At 41.9% G+C, this 12,827-nt stretch overlaps 1 protein-coding gene across 2 annotated transcripts in view; it reads left to right on the forward strand.

The window, feature by feature from the left end:
• Znf202 (zinc finger protein 202) overlaps window positions 1-11,063 on the forward strand; it is an 18,336-nt gene extending 7,273 nt beyond the window's left edge. Inside the window, exons 2-7 of one of the 2 annotated variants that reach the window (XM_031344298.1) lie at window positions 4,810-5,305; window positions 6,042-6,252; window positions 6,611-6,699; window positions 7,458-7,587; window positions 8,117-8,236; window positions 8,576-11,063. In XM_031344298.1, coding sequence (XP_031200158.1) covers window positions 4,904-5,305; window positions 6,042-6,252; window positions 6,611-6,699; window positions 7,458-7,587; window positions 8,117-8,236; window positions 8,576-9,549 — 1,926 coding nt within the window. In that variant the 5' untranslated portion in view covers window positions 4,810-4,903 and the 3' untranslated portion in view covers window positions 9,550-11,063. The remainder of the gene's footprint in view (window positions 1-4,809; window positions 5,306-6,041; window positions 6,253-6,610; window positions 6,700-7,457; window positions 7,588-8,116; window positions 8,237-8,575) is intronic. The other variant, XM_031344300.1, reaches the window with a different exon arrangement.
• Window positions 11,064-12,827: the final 1,764 nt, after the last annotated feature.

Below are 12,827 nucleotides of genomic sequence, written 5' to 3' on the forward strand. Positions count from 1 at the left end.
CCCCCCCAGTAAAGTGCTGATGACATACCAAAAAGAAATTACTCCATCCAGACCTAGTTTCATGATCTGGTGAATTTATTAGGATTATTTACATGAACATGGGTGAATCAAAGGCATTTATATCACAGAAAAGGTCTGTCCCAGCATGGGTGAAATCATAAAACCATCTGTCACCCTGGATCTCCCTACTTAACTTAAAGGCAGTGCCACCAAAGAGTTTGCTCTTCACAGCAGTTGCTTGCTGCTTATGTAATCTTGGGGCTTGATGAAGGTAACAACTTACTGAGCTTCCTGAGTTTTCTAAGTTTTGTGGACATCCTAAGCCTTGTTTCATTAGCTCCCTAAGTATTTTTGAGCTTCATTCATTCATCAGGAATGTTTCAACTTAAAGGAAATAGCTATCCATACAATATCTAGACCTATAAATATAACCAGTTAAGTCCAAATTGCTAGTTAATTGTCTGAAGACTATTTTCCAGTAAAAGGCAAATCACCCTTTTCCTATAGCTACAAAAAATGTCTTCTAGGGTACGAAATTGATAATTCTTTTGTGTCTTCTGGTTTTCTGTGCTTAAGAGAACTGAGTTAGCACTCTGTTATGTAACATCTTCAGAGAAGGGACAGAGAAAGCTAAGCCAAGAAAGGCAAAAAGGTCTTCGTTTCCCCTTGCCTCTTTCATCATCCCTCATGTACTTAGCAATGCAGACTCAAAAGGCCAGGTCATGAGGTTGCCTTATCTTACGAAGTGTGTTTGCAGACATTTTCTAAGTGACTCTTCTAAACAAATTATTTACTATTCCTGACCTAGTTATAGACTCCCACATAAGTATCCAAGAGCCATCTCCCACTTCAGGTGGCTGGTAGAGGGCCATTGGTGAGCACTGGGTAGAGGGACCAGCAGTCCAGCCCCCAGGAACTTGCTACAGAGCCACCAAGGTTAATGCTAGGGTTTTATCTTGCTGTGGAACTCTTCCAAGGACACCAAAGAAAGATAATGGAATTAGAAAGCCAACAAATTGCAAGGTGTCATGCATGTAACCTCGAAGATCCCATGAACTGTAGGGTAAGCAGTGAAAAATAGTTCTTCTTTTCTCCATTAATGGAAACATCAATGACATTTATATAGCATATTTTAACTCATGCCACTCCACTGTATTAAAGTAGTTATCTACAGGACTTTACTTTTTACAGGGGTTCTGGTTTGTGTGACTCTGGAGCTGGAACATGGTTCTTTCAGAACCTAATATTTAGCTTTACCCAGCTGCCATGCCTATCCCATCCCCATCTCCTGCCCGTGCAAGGAGTCCCCTCTTCATTGCCACAGTTGCTGACCTCTTTCCCTCCATCTGAGTTTTTTGAGATTGCTAAAGTAAATGCAAAGCGAGCAGCAGGAATATCAACTGTGGAACATTTAAACACCCTGGCAAGGCTGAATTTTTATTTTATTTTTTTAAAGAGTGAAACCACTCAAAGCAGGATTCCTTCTTTCAGAACACACAGTGTATGGAATCTTTTGGACCTGATGCTCCAGACCAAGGGAATTTCTAGATGACTTCACTGATCGGGTTCTCAGATTTTCAGAATAATAGAGATCTTTTTAGTAAGCTAAGTTACCTTGTGTAGCAACTCTGTTTATCTTCCTTACAGGTGAATGTTAGCATAAAGGGATATGCATCTGAATAAATAATGACTAGTGATGTTAAATTATTTAATGTCTGGTTGGTGCTTACTAAAGCTGATTGAAATCTCAAAAAAAATTTTTTTTCAAATGCCCAGTTATGTGTAATGTACATTTGAATTATCCCCAATGTGACCTGAAGATTACTTATGACTTTATCACACTTGAAACTTGGAAATGTCTTATTTATATACCATGCAAACAATAAATTTTTCCTTATTCGCTTATCCAACACACATTTCACTGAACATATGACTAAGTACTAATTCATATGACATGGTAGCCATCCTTCACAGGGACAGAAACTTAGTAAATGTTCTCTGCCCTCACCAATTATGAAGCAAGTTCCTATCTTTTGCTAGGCTTTGAGCAGGGTACAGCATGCTCCTCCTCTCAGAATCTTACAGTCTTATGAGTAATTCTGCCACTAGAGGAACAATTTTACAACACAGTGTATAATGTGATATGGGGAGCCATGTTTTTATTCATCATCTAAGAGGGCTCAATAGGGCAAACTCAAAATAGATCAGACAAAAGAGTGGAACCAGGTAAATGAAGGCTTAGAACAGTTCATAGAGAAGCTTGGAAAATCTTGGTAAAGGGAAACGAGATGCAGAATAGTAATTTGAGCAATGGCTCTCATGGAAGTGGCACTCACAGTAGAAAAGAGAGGCCCCAAGAGATCTGCTCTTGAATTTTGAACATTAGAGAAATTCTTAGGTGGGAGTGGAGAGACAATTCAGTGGTTAAGGACACTTGCTCTCACAGAGGTGTTCCCAGCACCAAATGTCAGGTAGCTCACAGTTACCTGTAACTCTTCTGGCCTCCTCAGGTACCTATACATTCATTAAATCACAGTCTGCTTTTAAGAAAAAAAAAATGACTTGAGGGCAGAGGTTCAAATAACATACTAAAATTATTTTTCAGGAACACCATGAAAAATTAATAACATTAAAACTCCTCCAAGATTACTAAAACCATTAGTGCTGAGCTAGAAACAAAGGAAATTCTATTTTTTATTCTACCAGAATATTAAACAACAGCCACAAAAATAAATAAATACATACATACATACAACTTCACTAAAGATAAGCATATAATTAAAAACAAAAATTCAGGCTATCAAGTAGTAGAGAAGCTTAACATAAGATGCCATAAGAATAATAGAACTAGGCAAGATGGTTTAATTTTCCACACACAATTTTTAAAAATAGTTGCATAACTATCAAAACCATGGAAGCCATATTGCAGATGATTGAAGACAATAAAATGAAATAAATTAAGAGAAAGTTGGAAAATGTGATTATATAATTATTATATATGACACTTTATATGTCATGTAAAGTGTACCAGCAGTCAAGGAACAGCTGGTGAGAGTCAAGTGATAATCTTAAGAGTTCATTGCAGGCAACTGCATTGCAGAAAAAGTGACTGGCCAAAAAGGGATCCCTGAGCTGAGTATCTCTGTTGTCTGTAGGAGGACAGAGCCAAGACCAATTGTAAAACTTGAACTCAGTGGTTAACTCTGCTGACACATAGTACCTGGCACAGACCAGTGCCTTTCCAGGGTTGAGACTTTAGTCACTCAGAATATGGCAGGTTATAGTACTGAACTAGAGCATTTAATGCAGATGAAGACATGATGAACTTGAAAGACATTTGTTAGAATTAACAAGACTCAGTGATGCAGCAATGTGTGAGTATAGGAAGGGAAAGACTGGCTATGGGTGCTAAGATAGCAAGAAGGTATGAGATTCATAGGGCTTAAGTGCATTTATTGTGTTCTTTGTAATAGAGTAAAAATCATAGTTGGTAACATCAAGTTTCTCAAGGAAAATAAGCAGTGGCTATGTAATAAGACAAAAAATGGAATGGATGGACCAAGCTTGCTTTTGACCTATTTCAGTGATTTCTAACTATGTGTAAGGGTAGAGAAAATAGGATCAAATAAAATCTCAGAAGATATGAACCCTAAGCTGTCTTTAAAAGATAAGTAAAGTTTATCCTAACTAAACGTCACAGGTACAAAGAATTATGTGTGACTTTTCTCCAAGCCAATCAACTGCCATTTTAGAGCATTAAGCTGTGCCCCTTTGCAAAAGATCCCAGCTAGGTTTTTTTATAGTTTACCCCCAACCCCTGGTATCCAACTAGCAACTTAGCATATTTCCTGCAGGAGGGGCCAGAATACACACACAGTCACACCAGAGAAAACTAGAGCGGGGTCTCCCATCTATGCAGTTGTGGGGAAGCCTTGCATCCCTACTGGGTAAAGCTTTCTAAGTGTGTCTCTTTGGGGAAAGAATAACCACATCCTGTAGGTAACCCCGCACCTATACTCTGTAAGGATGCCCAATAAACTCTTTTGTTATTAGGAACTTGAGACAAAGGATGGATATTATTTATGTTTTTCCCTGGGAAGGAATTTTAACAACTCCTATTCAAAAACTAAAGTCCATGGGACACTTGTAAAGATTGTGTGCACCCAATTCAAGAATGGGAGGCATGGCTATAAAGGATTGCAAAGGGAATGACAACCTTAAGGCCAGCTAGTGTGTGATATACTTAAAGAATCTTAACTCACTTAAGAGAAAAGCAGGAATGATTGAAGGATCTTCACTAAGGGAAGAACATGACCAGATTTACTGTGACAGCCTTGCATAACGTGTCCACCCTGTTGATGGCTCAATATATGCATACTATGTGCCTGTGAAACAAATGGCCACTAGGGCATTGTAGGTATTGTGAGCATCTTTTCTCCCAGCCATGTAAGTACTGTGGGAAGCTCACAATATGCTGGCTGTAGTACAGACAGGAAATGAAAGAGCCAGTTAAGCAGGAAGGAAGTAGAAGAAAGACATTAGGAGGTAGAGCTTCACTGTTGTGAATATAGCGGTGAACTGCTTTTTTATGGGCTAGAAACTTTCCCTAGGAAGTGAGGGTAGAGGACCTTGCCAGGCCATGGATATCCTATCCCAACTTGATTTCATTGCAGCATACAGTTATGGAGATTGGGAAAAGGGGGAGTTAATTATTTCAGAAGTATACAAAGGTTGTATATAAAATCAGAACTGTTGTCTCTGCGGAACTTCAAGCTTCTATTCTCTTTCATCTTTACTTCTTTACCCTAGGTCCCTTAGGAGGAACACCTTGTCCTACCCAGTCTAAAATACGTTAAGGCCAGTGTGAGGGCTAAATGGTGTGATAACACCCAAGAGCCAGGAAATGGCAACAGCCTTGGAGCCAGAGGACCAAGATCTTTGGGAAGAAGAAGGAATTTTGATGGTGAAACTGGAGGATGATTTCACCTGCGGGCCAGAATCCGCCTTGCAGGGCGATGATCCTGTTCTGGAGACCTCTCACCAGAACTTCCGACGCTTCCGCTACCAGGAAGCTTCAAGCCCCCGAGAAGCCCTCATCAGACTTCGAGAGCTTTGTCACCAATGGTTGAGGCCAGAGAGGAGAACAAAGGAGCAGATTCTTGAGCTGCTTGTGCTGGAACAGTTCCTCACTGTCCTGCCTGGAGAACTGCAGAGCTGGGTTCGAGGCCAACGGCCAGAGAGTGGCGAGGAGGCAGTGACGCTGGTGGAGGGTTTGCAGAAACAACCCAGGAGACCAAGGCGGTGGGTGAGGAGGGGGAGTCCTCATCTGTGTGATGTGGAGGGGGCTGTTCCTGAAAGGCTGGATCTGGGGAGAGTATGAGGGTCCCGTAAATTATCCTTTAAATTTTACTGCTTCTGCTTTTGGGTTACATCTAGATCCATGAGCCCAGTGGGGCAGGGATGGATGTGTGCGAGTGTGACTTTCTAGGGTTTAAATCATCTGCCTGTGCCACCTAAAGATTGGGTTTTAAATTTCTTTGGATGTTGAACCTTGGAGTCCTTAGAAAGCAACTATTATGACTTCCTCTAGGTTCACCTATACCTTAATTCCAAGCACCCTGAAGGATAGATGGAAACCTCAGGGCCCCAAGTGATGGGATTAAAGGGTGACAGAAGGGGGAAAAGTAGGAAAGGCCTAGTGTGTCCCCTGCCTTGTCTTTCTAATGATAACTGGTTCTTGCTGGGCGGTGGTGGCGCACAGCTTTAATCCCAGCACTTGGGAGGCAGAGGCAGGTGGATTTCTGAGTTTGAGGCCAGCCTGGTCTACAAAGTGAGTTCCAGGGCAGCCAGGGCTACACAGAGAAACCCTGTCTTGGAAAAAAAAAAAAAAGAGAGAGATAACTGGTTCATGTGCCTTTACCACTTGAGTTTTCCCCTCCTCATCTGATTCCCTCTGTGAGTGTTCCTCCCAAAGTACCCCTGATGACAAGCAGGAATTTTCTCCTGACTTCATCATGACTGGAAGTTAAAATTATTCCCAGGTAACCGTCCATGTTCAGGGCCAGGAAGTCCTGTCAGAGGAGACATTACACCTAGGGCTGGAGCCAGAATCTTCCAGTGAGCAACAAGATCCAACACAGACCTTGACCGCCGAGCAGCCCCATGAGGAAGCACTCCAAAGCCCAGATCTGGGGACACTGGAACAGGAGAGCTTGCAGCATGAAGGGGAGCACCCGCCGCTGCCGGAATGTGGTAGGAAGAAACCTCAGCAGATAGCAGAAATTCTGGCAAAGTGAAGAAGAAATGGGGGGTTCTCTTATATCACAAAGGCTGGACAAATTTTAATAGAAAGCATAGAATACTGATGTTGAGAACAGAAAGAACCGGCTTGATCCTGTCTACAAATGCAGCCAAGTTTAAGTAGTGGTATTCTTGAGTGTTCCCAGCACATTCCAGTGGGGCTATAGGTCATTAAGATAATTCTGTCCACCTTAAATCAGTTTCTTGACTCTCTTAGCAGAGCAAGAAGTTAAGGCCACTTTTTGTTCACTCTAGTAGAGGAAGCTCAGACTCTTGCATTTCATGTTGCTGATCTCCTTTTGTTTTTTAGAGATTCCAGTATCCCAGGATATAGACCTTCCCACAGAACAAGAGTCTGGACACCCAGAGATGGTTGCTCTTCTCACTGCTCTCTCTCAGGTAAATCTTAATTCAAAATATGTATTTGGGGATTTGTTGAGTGTTAGCCATATGCTGAATAATAATGGATATACACGTGCATTCCTAGAGTAAGTTTGCTGTTCTTTCTGTGGATATGCAGGCTAGGGGAAGAAACTATAAAATTAAACAGCTGTTTTCAGCTTCAGTCTTCATCGGCTCTTTATTTGCCAGAGGTACTAACTATCCTTTTCTTCAGCTAGACTACAGCTCCACAAGAACTGACTAAAGGCACTAAGTGGATCATTTTGCAGTATTCAGTAAAACTTTGAAGTTGTTAAGTGAACAGGTTTTATCATTTGTAAGAATGCCTGGCATGACTGCTATAATATTTATGAGCTAACCCTCTTGATCTGAAATTATAGAGCTGAGAAAAGTGGATAGAATTCACTAGTGGTTTAGAGTTATAGTCTAGTGGGAGAAAACTTCTTTCTTTTTCTAACAGTGGAACAATTCTTAGAAAAGATGGTTTTTACCAAGACCTCCCATTAAAACACCAATTAAGGAGTTGAATGAATTAAGGCCCATCTTGGGTTTTTAAACAGTAGCCTGGAGAAGAGTATAGTTTGGCCTGAAGAAACATAATAGGTTGGAGAAGCAGAAGCAAGGCAGTGTTCAGGCTCCCCAAGGGAAATCTTTCTGCACCTTCCCATTCCCTTTGTCTTTGGATGGGCCCTACCTCAAAATACAATAGGCTACATGAAGCATCACGTCCTGATGGGATCCTTGTGTCATTGCAGGGACTGGTCACATTCAAGGATGTGGCTCTGTGCTTCTCACAGGATCAGTGGAGTGATCTGGATCCAACACAAAAAGAATTCTATGGAGAATATGTCTTGGAAGAAGATTGTGGAATTGTGGTCTCTCTGTGTAAGGAGTTGCATGTATTTCCAGGGCATTCAGCCACAAACATCTTTTCCCTGTTGTAATATAGGGAATCAGAGACCTTGAACTACATGTACTAAACTTTCACTAATGCATGCCTACCCTACAGTGAGATTTAAGATCAGTTAGCTGACAAAGGTGACACCCTTCCAACACAAAGGAAGAAAGAAAGGTGCTTGGGGAAAAAGTGAATGGAAAATGAGAAGATACAGTTACAGTTTTTTTAGTTTAACTTTTGAAGTAAGCATGTGGGTTTTGAAGCAGTCAAAACAAACAATCTGCTTTCTTCAACAAGAGGGGAAGGAGCACAGTAGGTAGTCTAGTTACTAAGGCTCAGGTAAGCACGACAAGTGCTCAAGGCAGGCAGCATGGAGGCACGCCAAGCTGAAGAGCAGTGATGGCTGACAGTTAACATACACCTTTGCTCTGCCATCTGCCAGTCCAGACAGATGCTCTTAACTCAAGGAAGTATTGAGCCAATCATGATGTCCTTTTTTTCCCATCTCTTGAGCAGCATTTCCAATTCCCAGACTAGATGATACCTCCCAGATTAGAGAAGAAGAACCTCAGGTCGCAGGTGTCCATGAGTCTCAAGAGCCTGCAGAACCAGAAATCCTGAGTTTTACCTATACAGGTGAGGAGTATCAGACAAGGGTAGCCACCACAATTGGGCAGTTCCCTCTAGTCAGTGTAACTCTTTCCTCCGGGGCCTTTCTCATTGGTTCTTTTTCATTATTTGATTTTTTTTTTGCTATGGTCTTACTTTATAGACCTGCCCCACAGCCCACTCACTGATTCTTCTAATATGCCATCCATCACTAATGCTTTCTTCTGAAAGCCAGACCCATCCGCCATTACCCTCCCCTTCAGTCTTCCTATCGTTTCTTAGAAAACCCGTTCAAAATCTTCTCATTATATAAAAAATACTATTGTTATTATAACTTCTCTTTTTCTATTCTTACCCCTTCTATAGGAGAAATGAGTGAAGCTGAGGAAGAATGTGTTGAGCAACAAGATACACACAAGTCTATTTTGGCAAACACAGAAGTTCACCAGACTCCAGATTGGGAGATAGTCATTGAGGATAATACCAGTAGACTTAATGAAAGTTTTGGTACAAATGTTTCTAAAGTTAATAGTTTCACAAATATTAGGGAAACTATGCCTGTCCACTCCCAGTCGGGGAGGCAGCATCATTGTCCTCTTTGTGCAAAGAGTTTCACATGTAATTCTCATCTTATTAGGCACTTAAGAACTCACACAGGAGAAAAACCCTATAAATGTATGGAGTGTGGGAAGAGCTACACACGGAGCTCACATCTAGCCAGGCACCAGAAAGTCCATAAAATGAACACTCCGCATAAACACCCTCCAAACCGGAAGACTGCGGATGGCCCTGTGGTCCAGGCCGAGGTAACTACCCGTGTGGAGAAACCATATACCTGCGATGATTGTGGAAAACATTTCCGTTGGACGTCGGACCTGGTCAGGCACCAGAGGACACATACAGGAGAAAAACCTTTTTTCTGTACTATTTGTAGCAAAAGCTTCAGCCAGAAATCTGTGTTAACGACACACCAAAGAATCCATGTTGGAGGCAAGCCCTACACATGTGTGGACTGTGGAGAGAACTTCAGTGAGCAGAAGCAGTGTCTGGCACACCGGAAGACACATGTGTCTGAGGAGCAGCACCTCTGCAATGAGTGCGGGCGCTCCTTCAGTCACACTGCAGCACTTGCCAAGCACCTGAAAGGCCATGCTTCAGTGAGGAACTGCAGGTGCGATGAGTGTGGTAAAAGCTTTAGCAGGAGGGATCACCTTGTCAGACATCAACGAACACACACTGGGGAAAAGCCTTTTACCTGTGCTACCTGTGGGAAAAGCTTCAGCAGAGGATATCACTTAATCCGGCATCAGAGAGTCCACACAGGGAAGACCAAGACCTAGCTAGGGGCCTATGTGGAGCGCTTAATTCAGCCACCAACTGAGATGGGATGGGTTCTGTGTTCAACCTGAGAAGAACTTTTCTGAGGCATCTCTTTGACCTGCCCATACCTTATATCACCTCTTCCAACTACCAAACAAAAGCCCCATCCGGAACTACTCAGCTTTTCTCAGTTGAGGCTTCTGTTTCACTGGCATGCTCCTGCCTCTACCTCATAGGTGTGATGTAGGAGATATGGGACTTAAAGAAATTTGAGTCATTATATTTTGAGAAATGTAGGCTGCTCTAGATCCTGGAGACTACTTGACAGCCTCAACTTCAGTGTGGTCAAGGATAAGTACATAGGTCTGATAAGCGACCGACTTAAAAGGGTCTGTCCTTATTGGACTCAAACCTTAAAGCACACAGCCCTAAACTCAAGATAGGAGGTTTGAGTCCTGATAGATTTGCCACACACTGACGGGATAGCTACAGTTCCTCACTAATTCGCCTCTTCACTGTACACTTTCCTTTGATGCTGAGACAAAGGGGAAGAGTTTTGAAGGACAAATCCTTAAGGCTCCTTCACAAGGATTTTGACAGGCTGCTCCTTTCCCCTTTGTCAGAATGACACTAAGTGCCACAAACTGCTACAAAAGCGGGCCTAATCAAAAGCCTCTTGGGGTACACCACCCCTTTCTAAATACTCCTATCTACTGTTCAGCCACTGTCAGTTTGTCCCTTACATGCCTACTGCAAAAGAGATGTAGTACTGGAGTGCTGAAGAATTCAGTAAAGCATAATTAAGACATGGTGAATTCCATTCCATTCCCACATAATGTTTAAGCCTGTCCTTCTTCATTTGGCTTGTGAGAAGGGATCTGAAGCTCTTGTTAGCATAGAAAGGCACTGTATCTAGTGCAGAATCATATTTGACTGAGAAAAACTAGAGAAGATATAAAACCACTTTGGAAGACTATGAAACAGCTGTTGCCACTGGCCGAGACTATTAGGACTATTCTGACACCTAGTCCTTGGTATCCCTGCCTCGGTTCCCAAATGTCTGGGAAGATTATGAACCCTAGTACTTGGGACACTGAGAATTAATCAGAAGTAAAGGGATTTTTATGTGTCTGTGTTACTTGGTTTTTCACGTGTAAGTTCGTTTTTATGTAATTGTGAACTAAAAAGTAGTACCTCCTGGTGGCCTGTGGTCTTACCTATTCAGGGTTCCCAGGAGGCTGAAATTTTATGACCTTATATGTCTGATCATCTGCAAAGGACTAAGGACAGATATTTCATAAATGGAGAACAGGATGTGGGATTAAAGCATGAGAAGGCAGATACACCTCTATGCCTGATTTCTTCTGCTTATTTTACAATCACAGAGGAATATGGTGGGTTAGCAAGGCATCTTCCCAGCTCTAACCCAATAGGGAAATTCTCTTATGATGGACTAGTCAAATTTTAATGCCAGTCAATCATTGTCGTGAAGATACATAAGAAATAAAGTGATACTTGCAGCCAAGTACCCCAATTTACATTTTGCCTGTTTACTTTCTAGAGCTTCAGGTTTCTGATAACCTCCGAAGGCCATTTCTGCTATAATTAAATAGATTTGGAAAGACGTTTCTTCCACACTGAGTGAAGCGTTGGAGTGGTTAGCATAGCTCTGTGTAGAACGTGCACAAAGTGGGCCAAGCCTGGAGTTTTCACAAGAGACTAGTACTCTTATTTTTCAACCATATATATAAAGTGTAAGCAGAATTTGTCCTATAAGAAATGTCACTCAAAAGATAGTGGAGCTCATACTAATCTCTTAAGGACCATAAAACACACTGGAAAAGGAATTGGCTTTTCTCTGATTTGTCTGCTTGATTTCAGTAAGTAAAAATCTGTCAAGATAATTCTCCAGAAGAAAAATTTGAAACTGACATTAGTTAGGTGAAACAATATTTTTATTGGTATTGTCCCTGCAAAGTTTCCTATGCCAATAGAGGTCTCTGGTCCTTTTTGTAAATTGCTGTGTTTTCTAAGACTTCTGGATAGATGCTTAAGCTCCGAAGTCTGAACACAACCACCAGGGCCAGCCAGTGGTGGTACCTCATAGGAGGAAACAGCATTTCTGCTGACCCTAGGGCCTAGTGTTATTGTAAGGACAAGAAGGTTGACTTGACGTTATATGGAAGAAGCTGTAGTCTGCTAAACTGAACAGAATGTCTAGGTTGTTGAAGCTGGTGAATGAAGTAGGATAACCAGGAATCATTCAACTTTACCATCACAAAACTACCAAGAGAGCAAAGAAAATATGTTCCAAATTAGAAGCTGATGAATTCATATGAACTCTATAGAAATTTCTGAAAATTGTACTAGCATCAAGTTATTAGAACCAAAATCTACATTAAAGATTGCTGCCTCCAGACTCCAAGGCAGGTGATAGATTTCAGAAAGTGTGTAGTAGTTTCACTAAGTGAAAAAAAAAAAAACAAAATGTCCCTAGTGATTTTGTGAAGTTTGCAGACATCATCTGTTGCAGACATTTCTACTAGGAATGCCCCTAGATTACCCCGCGGCAAGAGAAAGTGAGATATTTGTGAGATGCATTTAGAGAGCGGTTTCATTAACCAGGCTTCTAGGGAGGTCAACCCAAATGAGAGTTAATGGAGCCCTCTCATGGCTTCGTAGAACAAAAGCAAGACAGAAATAGCAACTGGTAGCCTGCTCTGCAGATGAGTCGTTTTGAAACCTTCCCCACTGATTCTTTATGTTTTGTTAGCACACAAACGCTAGCCAGCCTTATCGTTCGTGTATTTGATGTATCTTGATCATGTCAATGTATACTACCCTTTCTCATTCCCTCCCACTCTTGCTAAGCCCTATCTTTTCTCAACTAGACCCCATCCTCACTTTCATGTGGGCGAGGGCATGGGAACATCCCAGAGTTTCATCAGGATGGTTTTGGGAACATGAGCACCTTCCCAGTGGCTCTGCCACTGAAGAAAGCGTCTCTGTCCCATTAACCACTCCCTGTAGATACATATTTAGGAAGAGGTGGGAGCCTTCCCATTCCAGGACAAAGTACTGACAAGCCAAGATTGTGTAAGTAATCACCTGCTGGGGGTTTAAGAGTGCAATAGGCATTCGTGCGAGGAGGTCAGTTTTCCAAACTACCACCATCCATCCTGGGCATAGAGATTTATTCTGCCCCTTTTGTGATTCACTGAGCCATGGAAGCAAGGTGCAAGTGTATCATTTATGGATAGCAATCAACAGTCATTTAATTGTCCATACTTTGGGTATG

This window comes from Mastomys coucha, unplaced genomic scaffold (assembly GCF_008632895.1).
Source record: "Mastomys coucha isolate ucsf_1 unplaced genomic scaffold, UCSF_Mcou_1 pScaffold23, whole genome shotgun sequence".
Classification (NCBI taxonomy): domain Eukaryota; kingdom Metazoa; phylum Chordata; class Mammalia; order Rodentia; family Muridae; genus Mastomys; species Mastomys coucha.